This window comes from Musa acuminata, chromosome BXJ2-2, assembly GCF_036884655.1.
Source record: "Musa acuminata AAA Group cultivar baxijiao chromosome BXJ2-2, Cavendish_Baxijiao_AAA, whole genome shotgun sequence".
NCBI lineage: Eukaryota > Viridiplantae > Streptophyta > Magnoliopsida > Zingiberales > Musaceae > Musa > Musa acuminata.
The window spans coordinates 22084637-22102047 of record NC_088339.1 but is presented as its reverse complement, the minus strand read 5'-3'; the positions used below and the strand labels follow the sequence as shown (position 1 = coordinate 22102047).

Genomic DNA, 17411 nt, shown 5'->3' with positions numbered 1-17411 from the left:
AGATGTTAACCATAAGACGAGTGTCATTTATACTTGATGGAGGAGAGTGAGATTAGTTTTAACCAAGTATCGGTGTTTTTGTTGATGAAACTAACAAGTTGGGGCATGTTTGATGATGACTTGATATATTATATACTGCATATTAAAAGGTAAGATATTAAAGTTTGATATTTACCTCTTCCATCAGGGTGGACTATTTTAACTTCATATTTATGTTTATATTTATATTTGAGATAGTATAATTATATACATTTGATGAAATAATCCATAAAAATAACATAAATTTAAAGTTGTCAAAGGAAAGTATTAAGGTAGAATCTTAGATATTAGTGTAAATAACCTAAAGTGGTTCGAAGTAAGATATAGAAGATATTTCAAAAGGTAATTTGTGGCTTTTATTACTACGATACGAGTCACAATGAGCAAATTTTATAGAATATAACAAGATGTTAACGCATTAAATGGAGGATAATGGATGGCCAAATTGATGATGCTATACATCAATTGGGGTAGAAATTGAAACAATGACAATTGGTTGGACAATTTATGAAGCTGTTAACGATAATCACTTGTAGATATTGTTTTTATTCTAAGAAAGGATACCCCCATGCTTATCACAAGAAACAAGTTAGGAATAAACCTAATAAAAGTATTATTTTGTTTAGAAATTTGAGAGACAAATATAAGAATCTTTTTTAATGTGGGGTGGATATAAAATATCATCAAGTTTAAAAGCAACCGGGTGTAAATTAGTGTGTGTGAAGAATTTTATTGCTATCTCTATCGATGATATCTTTATTACCACCATAGTTAGCATGGATGAATAAATTTTATAAATTAAAGATAATACGATGTGAAGTGCGATGATCCAATTGCCATGATGAGTAGTCAGATTGTTCGTGATCTTTGCTTGATATTAGTTGGGTGTGATGTTGAGCTTTTGTCGAGATTAATATAATTTTATTATAAGTCTAATTTTATTAGACAGTTGACATATAATTCTTTGTAAATTATTGTTGTTAGGATATCATGACTCACGATAGTTGTCTTGAATTGTTTGGGTTAAAGTTGTCATTGGTAGTATATCATAGGATGGTGACTCTATGAGTTACTACAGGAGATGTCTTGTTTGGCTCTATGAAAAATTCTTATATCTTGATTGTCTTTATCTTTAAAATTTTAGTTGAGCAGTCCTTAAAATATATATTAATGATATGTTAAAAATAAATCCATCATTTCTTATCTGATATGCTGCTTCCAATGATTTTCTATTACTGCTGTCAATGATTCTCTATCATTGGAAAGCATGTGCTTAGTTGATATGATTATGAATTTGATGTTGTGATAAACGTGCAATCGATCTGCTTTGTATTAAGAACAGTAAATCTCTGCTTTGTATTAAGAACAGTAAATCTCTGGTTCAATCAATCAGAGAAAGCTCAAGTTTTTGTGAAGCTCAAATTTCTATAGGCAACCAAGTGAAGCGAAAGGGTTAAGACCGGATTTGGTTAAGTGATGACTTCAAAGGCACATTAACAAGGTTTACACGAGCAATGTGGTGGTGTAGCCTTAGCCCTCAAGAACCACAAACTCCTACTTCTCTTGCAGCAACAGCATGGGGTGGCAAGGAAGCAAAAGCGGCTGATTTCTTCATCCCATCGGTGCTTTGGTATCTCTCCTGTGTCGACGATGACAACCTTCTTCCTCGGCTTCCCATTGTATGTATGTTCCTGCTCCTCCATCAGTTGCAAAGAACGTATCCGTACCTTGAATAACCCTTCCAAAGGCAACATGCTCCCCATCTAGCACAAATGAAACTTTAGATATTTGAACTTAAACCACTCAATATTGGCACTATTACATGATGTGAAATTGAAGTGGTCCTTACCAGCTAGCCTTAACTGTGGTGATGAAGAACGGGGATCCATTGGTATCAGGCCCCCCTGTTCACCATTGAAACAATTCCTGGAAGGGCAAAACAAGCTAGTAAGATGTCTTGCATGTGCCGAACAGTACCATTAGATAATTAATCACTATAGTTAACTGTGTAAATGAATCAATAAGTTTTGTACAAGAACAAACTTCTTTTCCGAACATATTCTAACAATAAGTTGTCTACATTGATTCTTTCCCATATTAACAATTAGCTTTTGTAAGGGAAAATCCAAGGGGTATTGTCCAGTTAATTTTGCATTAAATAGAAACTTCAAGAACATTACAATCATGTATATGGAAAACCTAAATTTCACTTATTGCCAGCCCCCAGGTCACTAGAATTTAGAAATATAACTTAGGACAACATATGAAATGGAAATCCAAACCTGCACGTGAATGCTTTATGGTGAAGTTCTCATCAGGAAAGGTGCCACCATGATAGATTCACTGCTCCTGCCATTACTGTTAGTGATATCGCCACCTTGTATCATAAAACCGGAAACTACGCGATGAAATTTTGTACCCTTGTAGTGATAATTTCTTACACCAATTCTGTTGCCCTTTTTACCTGCTACCAAATCATACGTGCTATACAATTGTTAGAATGTACATGTTTGATAAAAGATGAACAAAATCAAATAACAACACAGGAATAGCTACTGATGCAAGTGCAAATACCTCTGTGCAGAGAGCTTTAAAATTTTCTGCACTATCCACTAGAAAAAAAGAAATGTGTTAGCTGACATATCGGGAACAAGATATGGTAAAAATACCAAACTGGAGGACATGTTCATATCCAAAGTTCTCTTTTCGTGTGTAATTAAGAACATTATAGTCCATACTCAAAAAAATAATTATAACACTTCCAGTAACAATCAACATTAACAGGTATATCCAAAATTTGGGAATTTCAACCAATCCTCCATATATTCAAAAAGTTGGAAAGGTATAGTTCTCAAAACCTTCCCACAGCATCTCTTGAAAGTTCCACACTATTCTTGTACTGTACACTTGTTTCCACCCAACTGGTGCATATATGCTAAGTGGTTGCATTTGTAGCTTACTAAAAGACTCAAAACAACATCTAGGGAGCAGACAAATACATGTTCATGTACCAATCACTTTAAGCAAACAATCAGCCATAGTATACCGATGTCCCATATACAATTTTCCAAAGTTCAAAAGAATGGCAGCTTTGTGTCTAAAGTGAAAAGCCCAAGAATCATGACAAACTAGGAGTTAAACATACCAACAATTTTTGGCGCTACTTCTCCATAGAGTCCAATAACAATCCTACCTGCATAAGATCACAATAAGTTCTGAACATAATGATACTATTTTTATCTTCAGCTGGAATTTATAAATTCAAAAAAGTTAACTATGATTGTGTATCATTGGATTAGGCAGCAAAAATGTCACATAATTTTAACAACCAAAATTGAAGAAGTCCGTGCACATGGCATCGTTGATATTTTCATGATGTCTAAAAAGAACAGGATATGTTCTATCAAAAAAAAAAAAAAAAACAAAAACAAAACTTAGTTACTTCAATACAAACTACTTCATAAAACTAAGCAAAAAAAGGAATCATCATTCACCAGAGGTTTACCCCATCTTCAGCTAAATAAAGTGGTTATCTCAAACCCAATCTCTAATTTTAATACTATCTGTGTAATCACCGATGATTATATCTCCCTTAACATAATTAATTACCATAAATAATGTGTTGCTATATTTAAATTATTAACTTCCTTGTTTATGTAGTATGTTAAAGAAATGATTAAAATTGATTTTTTTAATCATATGGACAAGTTAAAAATTTTGTCAATCAATTAAATTATTAATTTATTTATTTTCTAACGAGAGATGTGATTTTTAGAAAGTAAATAGTTCAAATTCCATTATTGTGTGTGAACATAAGAAATAAATATTACAATTCTATCTTTGTGTGTGAAAGTAAAATAAAAATAAAAAAAATAAATTATTTTTACCTTTAGGGGAGAGCTCATATTCTCCAATAAAAAGGGAGTTCCCTCAAAATTAAATTATAATAATATTTTAATTTTAAAATATTATTAATAAATAATGATCATTAAATTGTATGTTAGAATGATTATTTAATTTAATAATAGTTCTAATTCATTTAATTAGACATATTTATGTTTCAAGAACTTATATATAAATTGTTATTATTTAATTAGTTTTAAATTTTAGAATCATGAAAATGATTATTGATTTTCTCCTATTTTTAGATTAAATTGATGATATTAATGTGATTGTTACCACGTAGTATATATGATTATGCTATGTGGTCCACGTTGGAAGTACAACATGTGAAGGGAGCTATGGATCCATCACAATGCAGAGCCACTAATAGATATAGTTTAGTAAGTCATACATCAAGCATGGTCCCTCAGAATATTTTATCAAACTACTTCTTGAATGCATGCATGAATGAATAGATAAATATAAATGAATAATCATAGTTGACTATGTATCTCTATTGAGGGCAAATAAGGTGATTTCCTAAGGAGACTACCAGGTCGTCAAACATGACAGTTAGACGGTTCCTCCATCCACTGTTGGGATAAATATGTCCTCAGTTGGGTAGATGAAAGATACCACTTCATCTATCGTTGGGAGTGCGAGATAAGTTCTCTCTATCTGTTGTTGAGAGGAATCTATCCAGTAGAGTACACCTCTCTATCGCTGTTGGGAGAGTGCACTATTGGCTGTGATGTACGCCTTTGTTATATAACTGTTATGTATGTCATCGAGATGTGTTGTATATGACCGATACATGATTTTGTTTACTGCATAAGAATTATCATTGTTTTTCTGACACATGAGTTTTATAATAAACTGATATGTTATCATTTCATATTAAATTATTAACATTTGTATATGTTTCACGACTATTGAAGATTATTTTTATGATTTTTCAAAAGTTTTTACTATGTGTGATTGTTGATGTGTTTTTATCCAATATTTATTTTCAAAATACCCTACTACTTTGTAATAGATCTGAAACTTAAATGAAGATACTTTTTCGTCACTTGTGCCCCTACTAAGAAAATATAGTTTTTTTTTAATTAAAAAATATTTAGTGTTGTAAAAATAAAGATTTGAATTCAAAGGAAAAAAAGAATTGTAAATTATGAACTATGAAATGATAGTTTATTTTTTATAAATATGGGATGTGACAGTTTGACATCCAGTACATAAAAAATCCTAAAACATTCACGCTAAGATGCAAATGAATTTATTGTTCAATTAGAAGGAAGATTTCACAAAGCCTTACATAATAGAATCACAAAATTTTCATGTCATAGCAGCTTTATTTTACTTACAATAAGAACTCTCTTCAGAAGTTCTATTAGCACCAAAACAGAACTCAAATAAACTAATTAGTCAAAAACTTAAAGTTCATTAATAAGAACCACCATTTTAATAGAATGCAAAAAAACTAATTAGAATGCCATAATATAATTTCAGTAATTTATACTTATATAGGTCTGTTTAGAGGATAAAGTAAACTGTGATTTATAAACTTCAAAATCACAAAAAAGATGAGAAATACTGTCTACTTATCAAACATAACCCAAGTTCTTATATCCTGCATCATATTTCTGAAAATATTGATAACTACATGGAACATTTAGTTGACACTATTGGGTGCTTAAATGAACCTGATACTTGCATCACATGCAGCACCATAATATTCACCACAAATCCATGAAAATAATAGTAACTCAGGCAATCATATCAATTGACACTAGTACTAAGCCATTTAAAACATTTAATGTATATTTTAACAAAAGGACAAAAGCAAAGGTCTTTCTCAAAAAGTTTTACCATACCTAAGACATGAAATCAAGATGCATAACTTAGATTTTGGCATATAATTACACAGACTTAAAACAAGTGAGCTTTAATTCTTTCAGCACAGCAGAATTATCATCTAATGACAACACTATATTTGATGCTAATGAACCTTTTCCCAGGCTACAAGGCTACCAGCACCGATATTTGACTAATACAATTGGACAATAGGTTTGAACCAGAAGAGTTGACATTATTATTCCATCCACCAAGTCAAAAAGTTAAAAGATGGATGGTTCATTCCAGAGCAAAGAATATAATAGCAGTACTACATTTGATACTATTTTCTACAATAATAGTAACAATTATTATATAGTCAACTATACGGAATGCCTCTCACGCTCCTTATAACCAATATACTGAATTTAAAGTCTGTTGTTGTAAAGTCTTACAATGATCACGCCAATTTAGGTTGGAAATCCAACTCGATATGCAACCTCTCACACTCCTTATAACCAATATACTGAATTTCAAGTCTGTTGTTGTAAAGTCTTACAATGATCACGCCAATTTAGGTTGGAAATCCAACTTGATATGCAATGCAAAGGTGAAGGCAAAGTTGGCCACATGATTGGCATTCTATCAAATTTTTCCATGTTTCCACTTTCAGTTTGTTCTATCAATGGTGGACATGGCCAAATATTCCATGACAGATCCCAATATGACCATGTCTAATTAGAATTATAAATATTCTAGACATAAGGCCTTCAACTAATCCACTTCATCTTCATCTTTCTATGTTGCACTTGTCATTACATATATTATGCTTGTCACCATAGACTAACAAACCCAAAAATGTCGACAAAGAAGAAAAGCAAGAGAACACACAAAAGGTCCATCTGCATAGGCCAGTGGAAATTGCTTAAATCAAAGGGACAAGAAAGTGAAGAAGGATAATTTGTTCAATTGTCAAGTTCAAACAAACGTTTTAAATAACCACAGAACAGTGTCATGTCTGTTTTATGTCAATCCGCTAAAACTGAAATGTGCTAGTGATCTCACCAACTTTTAAGCAGTGTTTGAAAACAGCACCGTGTAAATTAGATCAAATAAAAGGAATTACTGAAGTGAAAAGACTACTGTCAGGTGATGCCAAAAGGATATTAGGTCGCGTTAGACGTCAGGCTTCCAGTTATAATCTCATAGCAATTTTCCTTTTTTCTGATAAGATTCACTAAGTATATTAGAAATTAAGCAGCAATCTTCACGATAACCCAAATCATTGGTCAAATTCACCACCAAGATCAAGAATTATGACAGAGCGCATGTCCAGGTATCAAGTTCAAGTGAAATCGAAAACAAAACTTAGCAGAGAAAACACATAATTCAAGATCCTAAAGGGGAATAAAAGGCAAGGAGGGCAGTGGAGCCGAAAGAGACGGAGGAACGGCTTAGACCTCCTTGTGAACGACGGAGAAGACGAGAAGAACGACGGCGAGGGCGAGGAGCGCGACGAGGACCCTCCGCTTCATCTTGCACGGCCTCGAATAGTGTGCGCGGATCCACCTGCCGTCTCTGTAACCCTCGTTGCTTCCAGTTATTTCCTCGATCCCTCACTTGCCGCCGCCACCACTGCGCCAAGTCTCCGTTGGTAGCTCTCCTTGTTCTTCGTGAGCTCGAGAGGCATAAAAAATGAAATGTACCCAAAATTTGTGCTTTTTTGTGGGTGAACTTACAATAATATCCCTTTGAGATCAATTATATTTCAAATGTCCATCTAAATCTAAGTTAGACATGTCATTTAGATTTAATTATCTTGACCATTAGAATAGAGATATGAAAATTCTACTTAGCATTAGTATCTTAAAATGATACACTTAAGAAACTCTAGTTGATATAAGTGTGTCTGAAGCTTCCTGCCATCAACTTTCTCATCCCTTAGATTCTAGGGACATTTTTTCATTTTCTATATTAAGGTTCATATTTTTATTCTTTTTAGTCTCACATATTAATGATACTATTTTTCTTTTTTAATCAAAACATCAGCCAAAATGATCTCAGATACTTTTTACTCTCTCTCTCTCTCTCTCTCTACGGCATCATAATCCCCTTGCCGCTGCTCTCAGCCTCTCGACTTAGAATTTTCTTACTCCTCGGTTCTTCAAGAAGAAATTAAGCAGATCTGCTTGTGAATTGCGGTCAATTTTCTTCAAGTTTTTAATGTGAAAGAGATTCTACGTTGGGCGCGGAATCCCTGTTAGAGTCTGCGGTTGCTTTTCCGAGATTCTTGTCGCAACATGAATGGAAATCGACAAGATATCATCCAGTCGTAAGAGTCAATACTAGATTTAAGATACGTATCGTATCTAATATATCTTAAAAATTCTAAATATTTACATTTTACAAAGAGGAAAAAAAATCAGCATAAAACATATTATCCAACTATGGAGATCGGATATCTCATACTTATTCTATCCAATCCGCTTCTGCCAAGCTACCAGCACTGGTCTGTCTCCCACATCCGACGTGGACTTGAGGAGTAGAACGGCCCCGGGGGCCGCCGCCCCACGGTCGCGGACGCCATCGACGACGCGGCCGCTGCCATTACCCTGCGGTCGTACTCTGCGCGCTTCTCCGGGTCGGTGAGCGTGGCGTAGGCGGCATGGACCCGAATGAACTCGTCCGCGGGCGCGGCCCTGCTAGCCGCGGCCACGTCTGGGTGGCACACCCGCGCAAGCCGCCGGTACGCCGCCTTGACCTCCCCGACCGTGGCGCTCGCAGGGATCCCGAGCACGTCGTAGAGCGTCGCTGCAGCTGCCGGCGGTGGCACCGCAGTCGTTGCGCAGCGGGGCCAGAGTAGGCGACGGCTAGGACGGGAAGATGAGGAGGACGACGACGAAGACGGGAGGGAGGGGCTCCGGATGCGAAGCGTGGGGAAAGCGAGGGTGGACGACGATATCATGGGCACACAAGGCGAGAATAAGTTGTTCGAGGTGAGGTTAAGTGGGATGTCAATCGAAAACTTCCGAACGAATTGATATATAGAGGTGTTGAAAACCATGGGAATCCGAATTGAAGTGGAGAGCTTATCCGCATTTACGGCGAGCTGAGTCAGCGACAGCGTGGGATTGGGTACGGCTGTCGGCAGTTCGAAGGCTGACACGGCTACAGCCAAAGGTGTGGAAGTCACGGGACGTGGGGAAGAAACGGTGAAGCGGGTGGACCTGCGAGGGATGGACAACGTAGGAATGGATAACGTTGACGGGGTGGCGTTGTTGAGGGTTGACGACCATTTGGTGGCGACAACGGAAGGAGGGCCAGCGAAGCAGAAGAGGATCGTGTCGTCATGTCCCTCGTCATGGTTACGGGGACGAAACGTAGCATTGATCAGTGCTCATAAACTATATTATTGAACGGAAACCGAATAAGCTATTTATATAAAAGGGCTGTAGAGGCACATTGGTTTGATAATTATATTCAAAACATCAAGTCCTATCAAGAAACAGTAATGTGCGCAATGCTTCGCAATGTTTCTTTTCAGACCAACGGCATAGTACAACAGGAAAAAGCTAACTAACAATCTAACAATCGGATGTTTCAAAAAGGAAAGTCCAACCCAAGATCCACCATTATGTATCCCATAGGCGCTCACATTAACAATCCATCTCTAACCACTTTAAAGAAAGAAAATCTTGCTACGCATGAAAATGACTACTTCATAACTTAGGATGCCACAAAGCAGGCCTCTCATGAGAGAAGAGGCATTGAAGTATTGAGAAGACGATAGATTCGTCGTGTGTTAATTCAAACTGATATGTGCAGAGGGTCACACTACGCCAGAAGGAAGCCGTAGCACAAGTTGACCACCAACAAGACTGCAGGAGAAATATAAGATGATGCAAAAGCAGAATTAGAGACTGAAAATTAAATCGCATACAAAAATCTACAACGAGAAAAGCTGTATTACCTCTTCACATAATAGTAACAAAAATCAGCTAGGATGAAAGTTTGCACAATTTCAGCAAGGAGAACCATTGATGGCCACAAACCATAGCCCAAAGCTGTCAACAAGCGTCCTTGAGTATCTAGGACCTGTAAATGAATCATTTGTTTGCTTTAAGACATGTTAACTGTTAGAGTACAACTGGCAAAGAAGCTAGCTTTTTTTTTTCTTTTTTTTTTAATGGAACTAATTGTCAAAGGCTTCTTTTGCCTGACTCATCAAACGGCCTATCCCTTTCATCTCATACTAGATTTTAAATAACTAAGCAAATCTACATGGTAACATATGCAAGGGTCTCCAGATAATTCATCTTTGAGATGTTTACATCTACATAAATCCCTCCAAAATAGTTATTCATGTTCTTGTTGTTTATTTCACAAACTTAAGTTTTTTTCCCAGTTGCTTAAAGAACATTTATGTTCTTCCTTTTTTTCATCAAAACCCTTTGAATTTTAGGAGAGAGATTCCAAGTGAAAATTGTCTAAGCAACTCGAAGGCAACACTAATGAAACTTATTTCAGACTACATTAACTATAAACCTGAAAATAGCAGATAACTCAAACAATATACACATAGATCTAGGCATTTTAGGACATATATATGGAAAAAAAGGCCCATATTTAACTCATACCAACTTAGCTGCATGAGAAACAAGGCACAAATGGCACATGGATCATCGTAATCACGATTTCATGAGAAACAGAACAGCATATCAAACTTGACTAAAGTTAACTGTATGAACAAAATGTTGTATAGATTTTTATTAATTAATATTGCCCTTTAGCTGAAAGTCTAAATACTGATAGTATAATTAGAAACAGGACCAGCACATCAAACTTGACCAAAGTAAACTGTCTGAGCATGATGTTGTATGGATTTTCATTTATTAAATATTTCCCTTTAGCTGAAAGTGTAAATACTGATAGTTTTATGGAAAAAAGACTAGGGTTACACAGAGAGAATAACACAATAATAACAAAAGTGTTCTTACTATTTCATTATATGATTATTTGATCTGATTCAGTTACAAGTAGGGATAAATTATATAACAAAAATAATAAATAAAAGAAATGTGATGTTCACACAATGTTTTGCCTAGTCGAGTATGACAATTTGTTGCTGAGGCAACACTAGTAAACAAGAGGGAGAAGAGACGATGGGGAGAACCAATGATCCTCTTGCTTGTTCTTTCTATTTTCAGCTACATCTACCACCAGATTGACACATCCAAAAACCACGAAAACCATGTCTCACCTCCAACCAGTTACAAATTCCGAGCACAACCTCCATCCAAGTTGCCTTGACAACCCATTTTATCAAGACTGAGATGTTCAACAAGGTCCCTAGACTTCTTGTTACCTTCTTTCATAACCAGATACACATGGTAGAATGTTGTATGAAGGCAAACCTTGTAACCACAATATGGCACTAAGGTCTCAAAGAGCAACAAGACTTTACTATCTTATGAATTTAAGCAACATAATAAGAGGACAACAAAAGAGACAATTTATTAGTGTATGAATCCATGTTTCCCAATAAATAAATAGTCTTGCAAGCTAGGAGTTCCTTCCCTTCATTTTTTTTTACCTCTATAATGCTAAACAAATAGTATATTATCATCCTATGATCATGATTATGTTTAAGAAAATTACTGTTGAACATACATGGGTGATAATTAGTAACATGAATCACATGAAGCCTGTCAGAATTTAAGTATGAATAACATTACTGTAAAACAAGTTTCACAACAAACCAAACCTGAAGGACCCAGTGAGCACAACTCAGAAATCTTGCAACCCCAAGAGCAAAAACATAGTGAGCTGTGAATGGTTCTACAATCTGCAAAGCATGTTTTCTGATACAGTAAGAATATATCGATTCAAAGATGTACAAGGTTCTCAGATCTCAAGTTGTACCTTTGTGTTTTGCATCAAACGTAGCTGTGGCAACACTGAAACAGCTTCCAAATAAACACAAAAGGCCCAACAAATCCTATTGAAGATATTATGTGAGGTTGAAGGATGAACTGCAAGGGCTAACAAAGCACAAGGCACCACCTATAATCACATAATGGAAGCAGAACTCAATCAAGTTATAATCTTATAAATCAAAACCATACCGACAGCTGGTCAGTACACCAATACGGACAAGTAAGGCGAACCATGGTATTTTAAACCCAACCTTTTTACATAGCATTTAGCTTAAAAGATGTTAGGAAGAAAAGCCACATGTATAATTTTCGCTTAAGATGAATCTTCTGAATTTTGATCACATGTCATGATTTAACATTCTACTAACAAGTGACTCCATTAATCAAAAGGCTCTACAGAAGACAGTTCCTTGCAACCTAAATAGGCTAGCCTAGATCTTTAATTTGACCACTCAACACGTGGGTGAGTCTACTAATGTCACCATACTAAAGTAGCCCATGTTAAATCACATCCAAATCAAACCTACGGAGATTGAACCCAAGTCAAGACCAAACTGAGTGCTGAAGAGAAGTACTAGTTCCACTTGGACTAAAGAGGAGTCCTATTAGGAGTGTTTTATGTCTTTAAAATTCCTAATATGTTTTAGTATAGGTATGGCTAGATATTTTTATAGTTAAACAGTCAATTTCTGAGAGTACTAAGATCCTCTTTGAGAAGATATGAGACTGAATTTTCTTGTGTGCATGTAAGCTCTAGTTTAGTCTCATATTGCATAAACATAAGAAAGAGCAAAGGTCAAAAGTTATAAATAAAGGTTTTGTAGGGTCTCTAGGCATCAAAATTTAGCTTATCAAATTTCTCTCTCCATTGTTCTTTTCTAGCCCTTCTCATTACTTCTTTATCCTCTATATTCTCTCAGAAATGTCCTTATTTCATCAAAGAAAGAATGCACTCAATAGAAGGTATGAAATTATAACACCATATAATAGTGTTCATATTTACCCGAAGAAAATATTATAGTGCTTATAAGCATGTTTTCTTATACAAACCAATTGAAATTGAAGAAAAAGCAATTGAAGAACAAATTCATCAATCATATACAAACTATCCAAGTAAAATAAAATTATAGCTTTAATTTAGAGTACTTATTGGACACAAAAGAGATATCTTACCACATAATATATAGCAAAGTTGTCCTTATCCTCCATGTAACTTGACTTCAGTTTAAATCTAATCATGTAAATGACCCAAAGGGTAGTAGCAAGTGTGGCGGTATCTAGCACAGTGTGTATATCATATTCCATAACAAAGCTGCAATACATTCTGACAGCTAAAAACAAAGCTGTTAAGTCCTGGGACTTCAACGAAAGGCCTGCAATGTAGTCATTGTAGTAAATAACGTGAAATATAAAGCCACAAAAAAGAAAGTGATAATTTAATCCATTTAAGTACAGTAAGAAGAAATAAGAAACAGCTTCACATTTACATAATACATATATATCTTGATTAACCTTAAAACAATCAACTATTTGAAGATGCATGTGAATAAACTACAAAGTTAGAAAGTTCTGTTTTTCAGACAGTATTTGATGCCCTGAAAGAGGATCTTCCAAATTCCAAGAAAAAAAAAATCAAAGTTAATTTACTTTGAAATGCACAACGGACTCCCAAGACACAAGCAACACAATTTCCTATACAATTAAAGGCAAAGAACCAAAATAATATAGAGCACTTGCATCAGACAACTCAGTTCGACTTCTTATAAATATTTCACAATTCTGTCTTCTCATATGCCCTTTAAATGATGGAATAACAACAATGATAGAACAAGAGTCCATGGGAAAACATAAATCTTACAATAAAAGATTGATAAACTCAAATCATATAAATCAAAAGTAGGCTTTTTAAAATCAGTCATAGGCAGATATGTTTTTACTCATATTCCCATGCTTCAGTTAGACCGAGAAAAGTTGCTCTAGACTCATCATCAACCACCCACAGTCTTTCTTTCATCTTCTTACTAAATTAGGTTAGTCCTTATGCAATATACGCAATAAGATTATGAGTCATCATAGAACACAAGCACCTAAACATTACACAAGGTGCCTGTTTACTCAAACTTTATATCCTGAAGGAAAAGGCACCAGCACAAGCAAATAAATCTGGTACCTATAGTTTGACTCTGATAGTTGTAATTTCATTAGTCTGAATCAGATCTTTATAATACAAAAAACCATGACTCTTTAGATGTCATCTCTGAAGTTCCCACCTACTGTTTGTTGACATTTTACAAACTTAGCTACTTTGATCCAGAAATTATTAACTGGAATTACCTTGTTATTTAGATGCATATCTGTAGTCGAATTCATTTGATTCTCACGGATTTCAGTTGGTGATCAGCGAAGAAATCATCTGTTACCTCACGAACCATATTCTGTATGTTTAGTAATTTCTGCCCCCAAAACTTTTCAACTTTGCAATCAACTAATAGTTCTGTGCTATCGACAGTGTCAAAAAAGTCTCCCTTGAACTTCCATATCAAAACCCAAATGTTAACAATCAATCTAAATAAGATGAACTCTTAACTAAATCAGAACCCTCAACGAAAAATCAAATCCTCCCTCAGCCCATATGTTCCATCAGAAGGGAAGGGCAAATATCTTTCTGTTCATCATATATAGGGCATCTGTAACTTGAATCTAAAAATTTTCAGAATCCGCCTTCTCACTGCTCCATCCAAAAACAAATCAAGCACACAATAGCAAAACAAGATACGAATTTATCAGATTCAATGACTTGAAAGCCAATTTCTTGCATCCATAACAGATCAAAATAAAACAACAAAAGAAATGGGAAGACAAGGCAGGCACCGGCACAGGTCCTCTCCTTGGTAAGCTTGTAGATGAGGACGGAGATTCCAATGGCGTGAACAGCCTCAGCCGCAACGAAGAGGTTGTCGTGGTCGTGGACGATGAATCGGAGGAATACGAGGGCTGCCATGCCCGCCACCACGCCCAGGAACGCCTTCACCTTTGACGGCTGCCGCCTCACCCATGCCGCCACCGCGTAGATCGGCCGTCTGCCCCCTCTCATCCCGACGCTTCGCTCACGGCGATCCTTCCCTTCTCCGAATCCAAGAAGCGAAGAGCGTAGAGAAAAAGAAGACCTTAAACTTCGTTTTGGTTCCCAAGCACTGCTGGGTGGCTAAAACACGTTACGGTATTTATAAGACCAAAAAGCACACTCTTCATACACGTTGAGGTCGCACTTGCGTGTCGTAAGCGGGTCCCGCAGACCCCTTGGTAGCCCTATCACAAGGACGGTAGTTATTCGAGTAAAGGGAACAGGTAAGAAAACAAATTCATATTACACTCCGACCATCGATATCGGATTCTATTTATAGACTCCGAATCCGAACTTGGTCTACGATGCAATAGCAGTAGGAACATGGAAAGTGATGCGTTGCTTTCATCGATATCGACTCTGTTTTGGTGGCATTTGTGAGTGCCTACAGCACTGCTGTCATCTGTCGACTTAAAAGTACTCCTCAAAGCTATCTATCTTTTTGTTTCTCTTGGCCATGGAGACAGATCAGTGCATTCTTCTTTGAAGAGTGGATCCAAGGTTGAAGAAGATCTCACAGCTAATCTTTATCAATGGTTGGTCCCAAAACTTGAGCTGCGGAGAGACTCCACATGAAGAAGAAGGAAGTCTCTGGATCATTTTGTATCAACATGCCGTCAGATTTATCAACTCAAAATTGAGCCTGATGTCACTCTTAACACTTCCTTTGTCAGGATTAACTTCTCAAAACTGAGTTGACTTTAAGATTTTTCTGTTCATTTGTCTACAGTACCATTTTATACAAGTCCAATTACATTTTAGATGAGCAATATGGCAGTGGATAACATTTAATCATTTTAAATACAATGCTCCCAATGTAGCAAAGGAATTAATGCATCCAACATTTCAACTGCAAAGGAATTAATTTATCCATTAAAGATCAAGGTGGAAGACAGAAGAAGAGACAAATGCTTATAAAGGATTTTATGCTTGAATAAGAATGCCTTTCTTGGAGTTTCCTTTGTCTGGAAATTCCCTTTTCTCTGAACGCCTATGCAGAAGCAAACAGAAACATAAATGATATAAAATAACAAAAAAAATTATAATTAAAATCAAATAATAAATATTTTAATCCAGCTTATATATATATATATATATATATATATATATATATATATATATATACTTGATGCCCTATGATCCTTGATTATGATTGCCAAATATAATGTCAAATATATTTTCTAAAAATAATTTCTTTCTAAAGGTAATTAAAAATATATATAGATAAGATTTTGAATTTTTTAACTTTTTGATACATAAGTATGCCATCATTAGATTGATATTTTAGGTTAAAAAAGTATTAAATGAAATCTTAAACTTTCAATCTTTTGATAAATGGGTCTAATAAACAATCACCATAACAATATTTTATATATAAATATGTTGAATAAAATTTTAAACCCTCAATCTTTTGATAAATGAGTCTGATTTATTATCACCTGACCAATATCTTAATTATCAGCTAGCTACAAAGAGCATATATTGAGTTATAAGAGTTGCAATGAGTGTCTGTAGGATTCATTATAACGGGTAATTGAAAACCTTGATTTTAATAAATCAAATCATTAAATCATCGATATATGTTTAGAGCGATTTAAAAAAATCTCTATTTTTAGATTTTTTTTTTTTGTGGGTATCACTCTCTATTTTCAAGTTTTGGAAACAACACTCCCTTTTCATAATACCCTTTTTAGGGATTGATGCATAAGGTGGCCAGGTCCAGTTATAATGTTTTTATAATATGTTACAGTCATTTTAGTAATATAAAAATATTTTTATAATATATTATAAAAAATACTATAATATAATATTTTTAGACAAATTATATAAAAACTTTATATTTATAATGCTTTTACACTACATTGCAGTATTTCCTACACTAGGAAAATACTATAACACAATAATATAATAATACTAAAAAATATATAATATTTACTGTAACAAAATATAAAAATATTAAAAAATATATATAATATTTGTGTACTATGTTATAATATTTTTAATAATTATATTTTTTATTATATTATAGTATTTTTCATGTATTGTTGAAGACATTGTAATATAGTGTCAAACACTCTAATTGGATCGGTTCACCCTAATCGATTGGAAAATGAAGGAAAGGGAGGTAAAAAAAAAAATTATTGGGGGGATTTCAAGTGTCAAGTAAAAAAAAATATATTATTTTAAAATTATGAATATAGGGAACTTTTTTGATAAAGGACCACTTGGCCGGTCTTGGTGCAGCCCGTAGGCGAGGAATTATCCGCTTTGGGCGATGGGGATTGAGCTCTTTCGGAGCTTGTGAGCTCCAAAAAACACCTTTGAGGATAAAGCGGACTTATGAGCCCTTGGTTCCCATACTCCTCAATCAATATGAAACTAAATGGTTTTATCACTTTTAAGAAAAAACTCATTACTTTTCAATTACCATTCGTTCATAATCTGAATAGTCATGTAAAGACCTAAAAGTATCTTTGCGATTGACCTAAAAAATCATGTTCCAAGCTATTATAAATATACATTATCTTCTACCTCATTTCTCACAAATATTAAATTGATCTAATAAATATAAAAAGTCATTTTCCACCTCCTCTTTA

General features: G+C 34.9%; 2 protein-coding genes and 1 long non-coding RNA gene across 3 annotated transcripts; all 3 read right to left on the bottom strand.

The window, feature by feature from the left end:
- Window positions 1–1444: 1444 nt before the first annotated feature.
- On the bottom strand, window positions 1445–7768 carry LOC135605358 (uncharacterized). The gene is made up of 6 exons (XR_010484422.1): window positions 7215–7768; window positions 3185–3232; window positions 2614–2651; window positions 2322–2503; window positions 1889–1965; window positions 1445–1802 (listed from the first exon to the last, which is right to left on the bottom strand). It is a non-coding gene; the product is annotated as an uncharacterized LOC135605358 (long non-coding RNA).
- A 483-nt stretch (window positions 7769–8251) lies between these two features.
- On the bottom strand, window positions 8252–8719 carry LOC135604798 (chaperone protein dnaJ 11, chloroplastic-like). Its single transcript, XM_065094447.1, has one exon. It carries the CDS (start codon window positions 8717–8719, stop codon window positions 8252–8254), a length of 468 nt encoding a protein of 155 aa, XP_064950519.1.
- A 547-nt stretch (window positions 8720–9266) lies between these two features.
- LOC103971074 (uncharacterized) lies at window positions 9267–14887 on the bottom strand. The gene is made up of 6 exons (XM_009385023.3): window positions 14562–14887; window positions 12864–13063; window positions 11677–11817; window positions 11519–11599; window positions 9725–9849; window positions 9267–9632 (listed from the first exon to the last, which is right to left on the bottom strand). Exons 1-6 carry the CDS (start codon window positions 14782–14784, stop codon window positions 9584–9586), a joined length of 819 nt encoding a protein of 272 aa, XP_009383298.1. The 5' UTR covers window positions 14785–14887; the 3' UTR covers window positions 9267–9583.
- Window positions 14888–17411: the final 2524 nt, after the last annotated feature.

Coding starts and splice junctions, on each gene's coding strand:
- LOC135604798 (XM_065094447.1), bottom strand. CDS start 8,719: ATGATATCGTCGTCCACCCTCGCTTTCCCCACGCTTCGCATCCGGAGC.
- LOC103971074 (XM_009385023.3), bottom strand. CDS start 14,784: ATGAGAGGGGGCAGACGGCCGATCTACGCGGTGGCGGCATGGGTGAGG. Junction 9,850..11,518: donor GTGCTCACTGGGTCCTTCAG/GTTTGGTTTGTT, acceptor ATTCATTTACAG/GTCCTAGATACTCAAGGACG. Junction 9,633..9,724: donor TGTTACTATTATGTGAAGAG/GTAATACAGCTT, acceptor TTTCTCCTGCAG/TCTTGTTGGTGGTCAACTTG.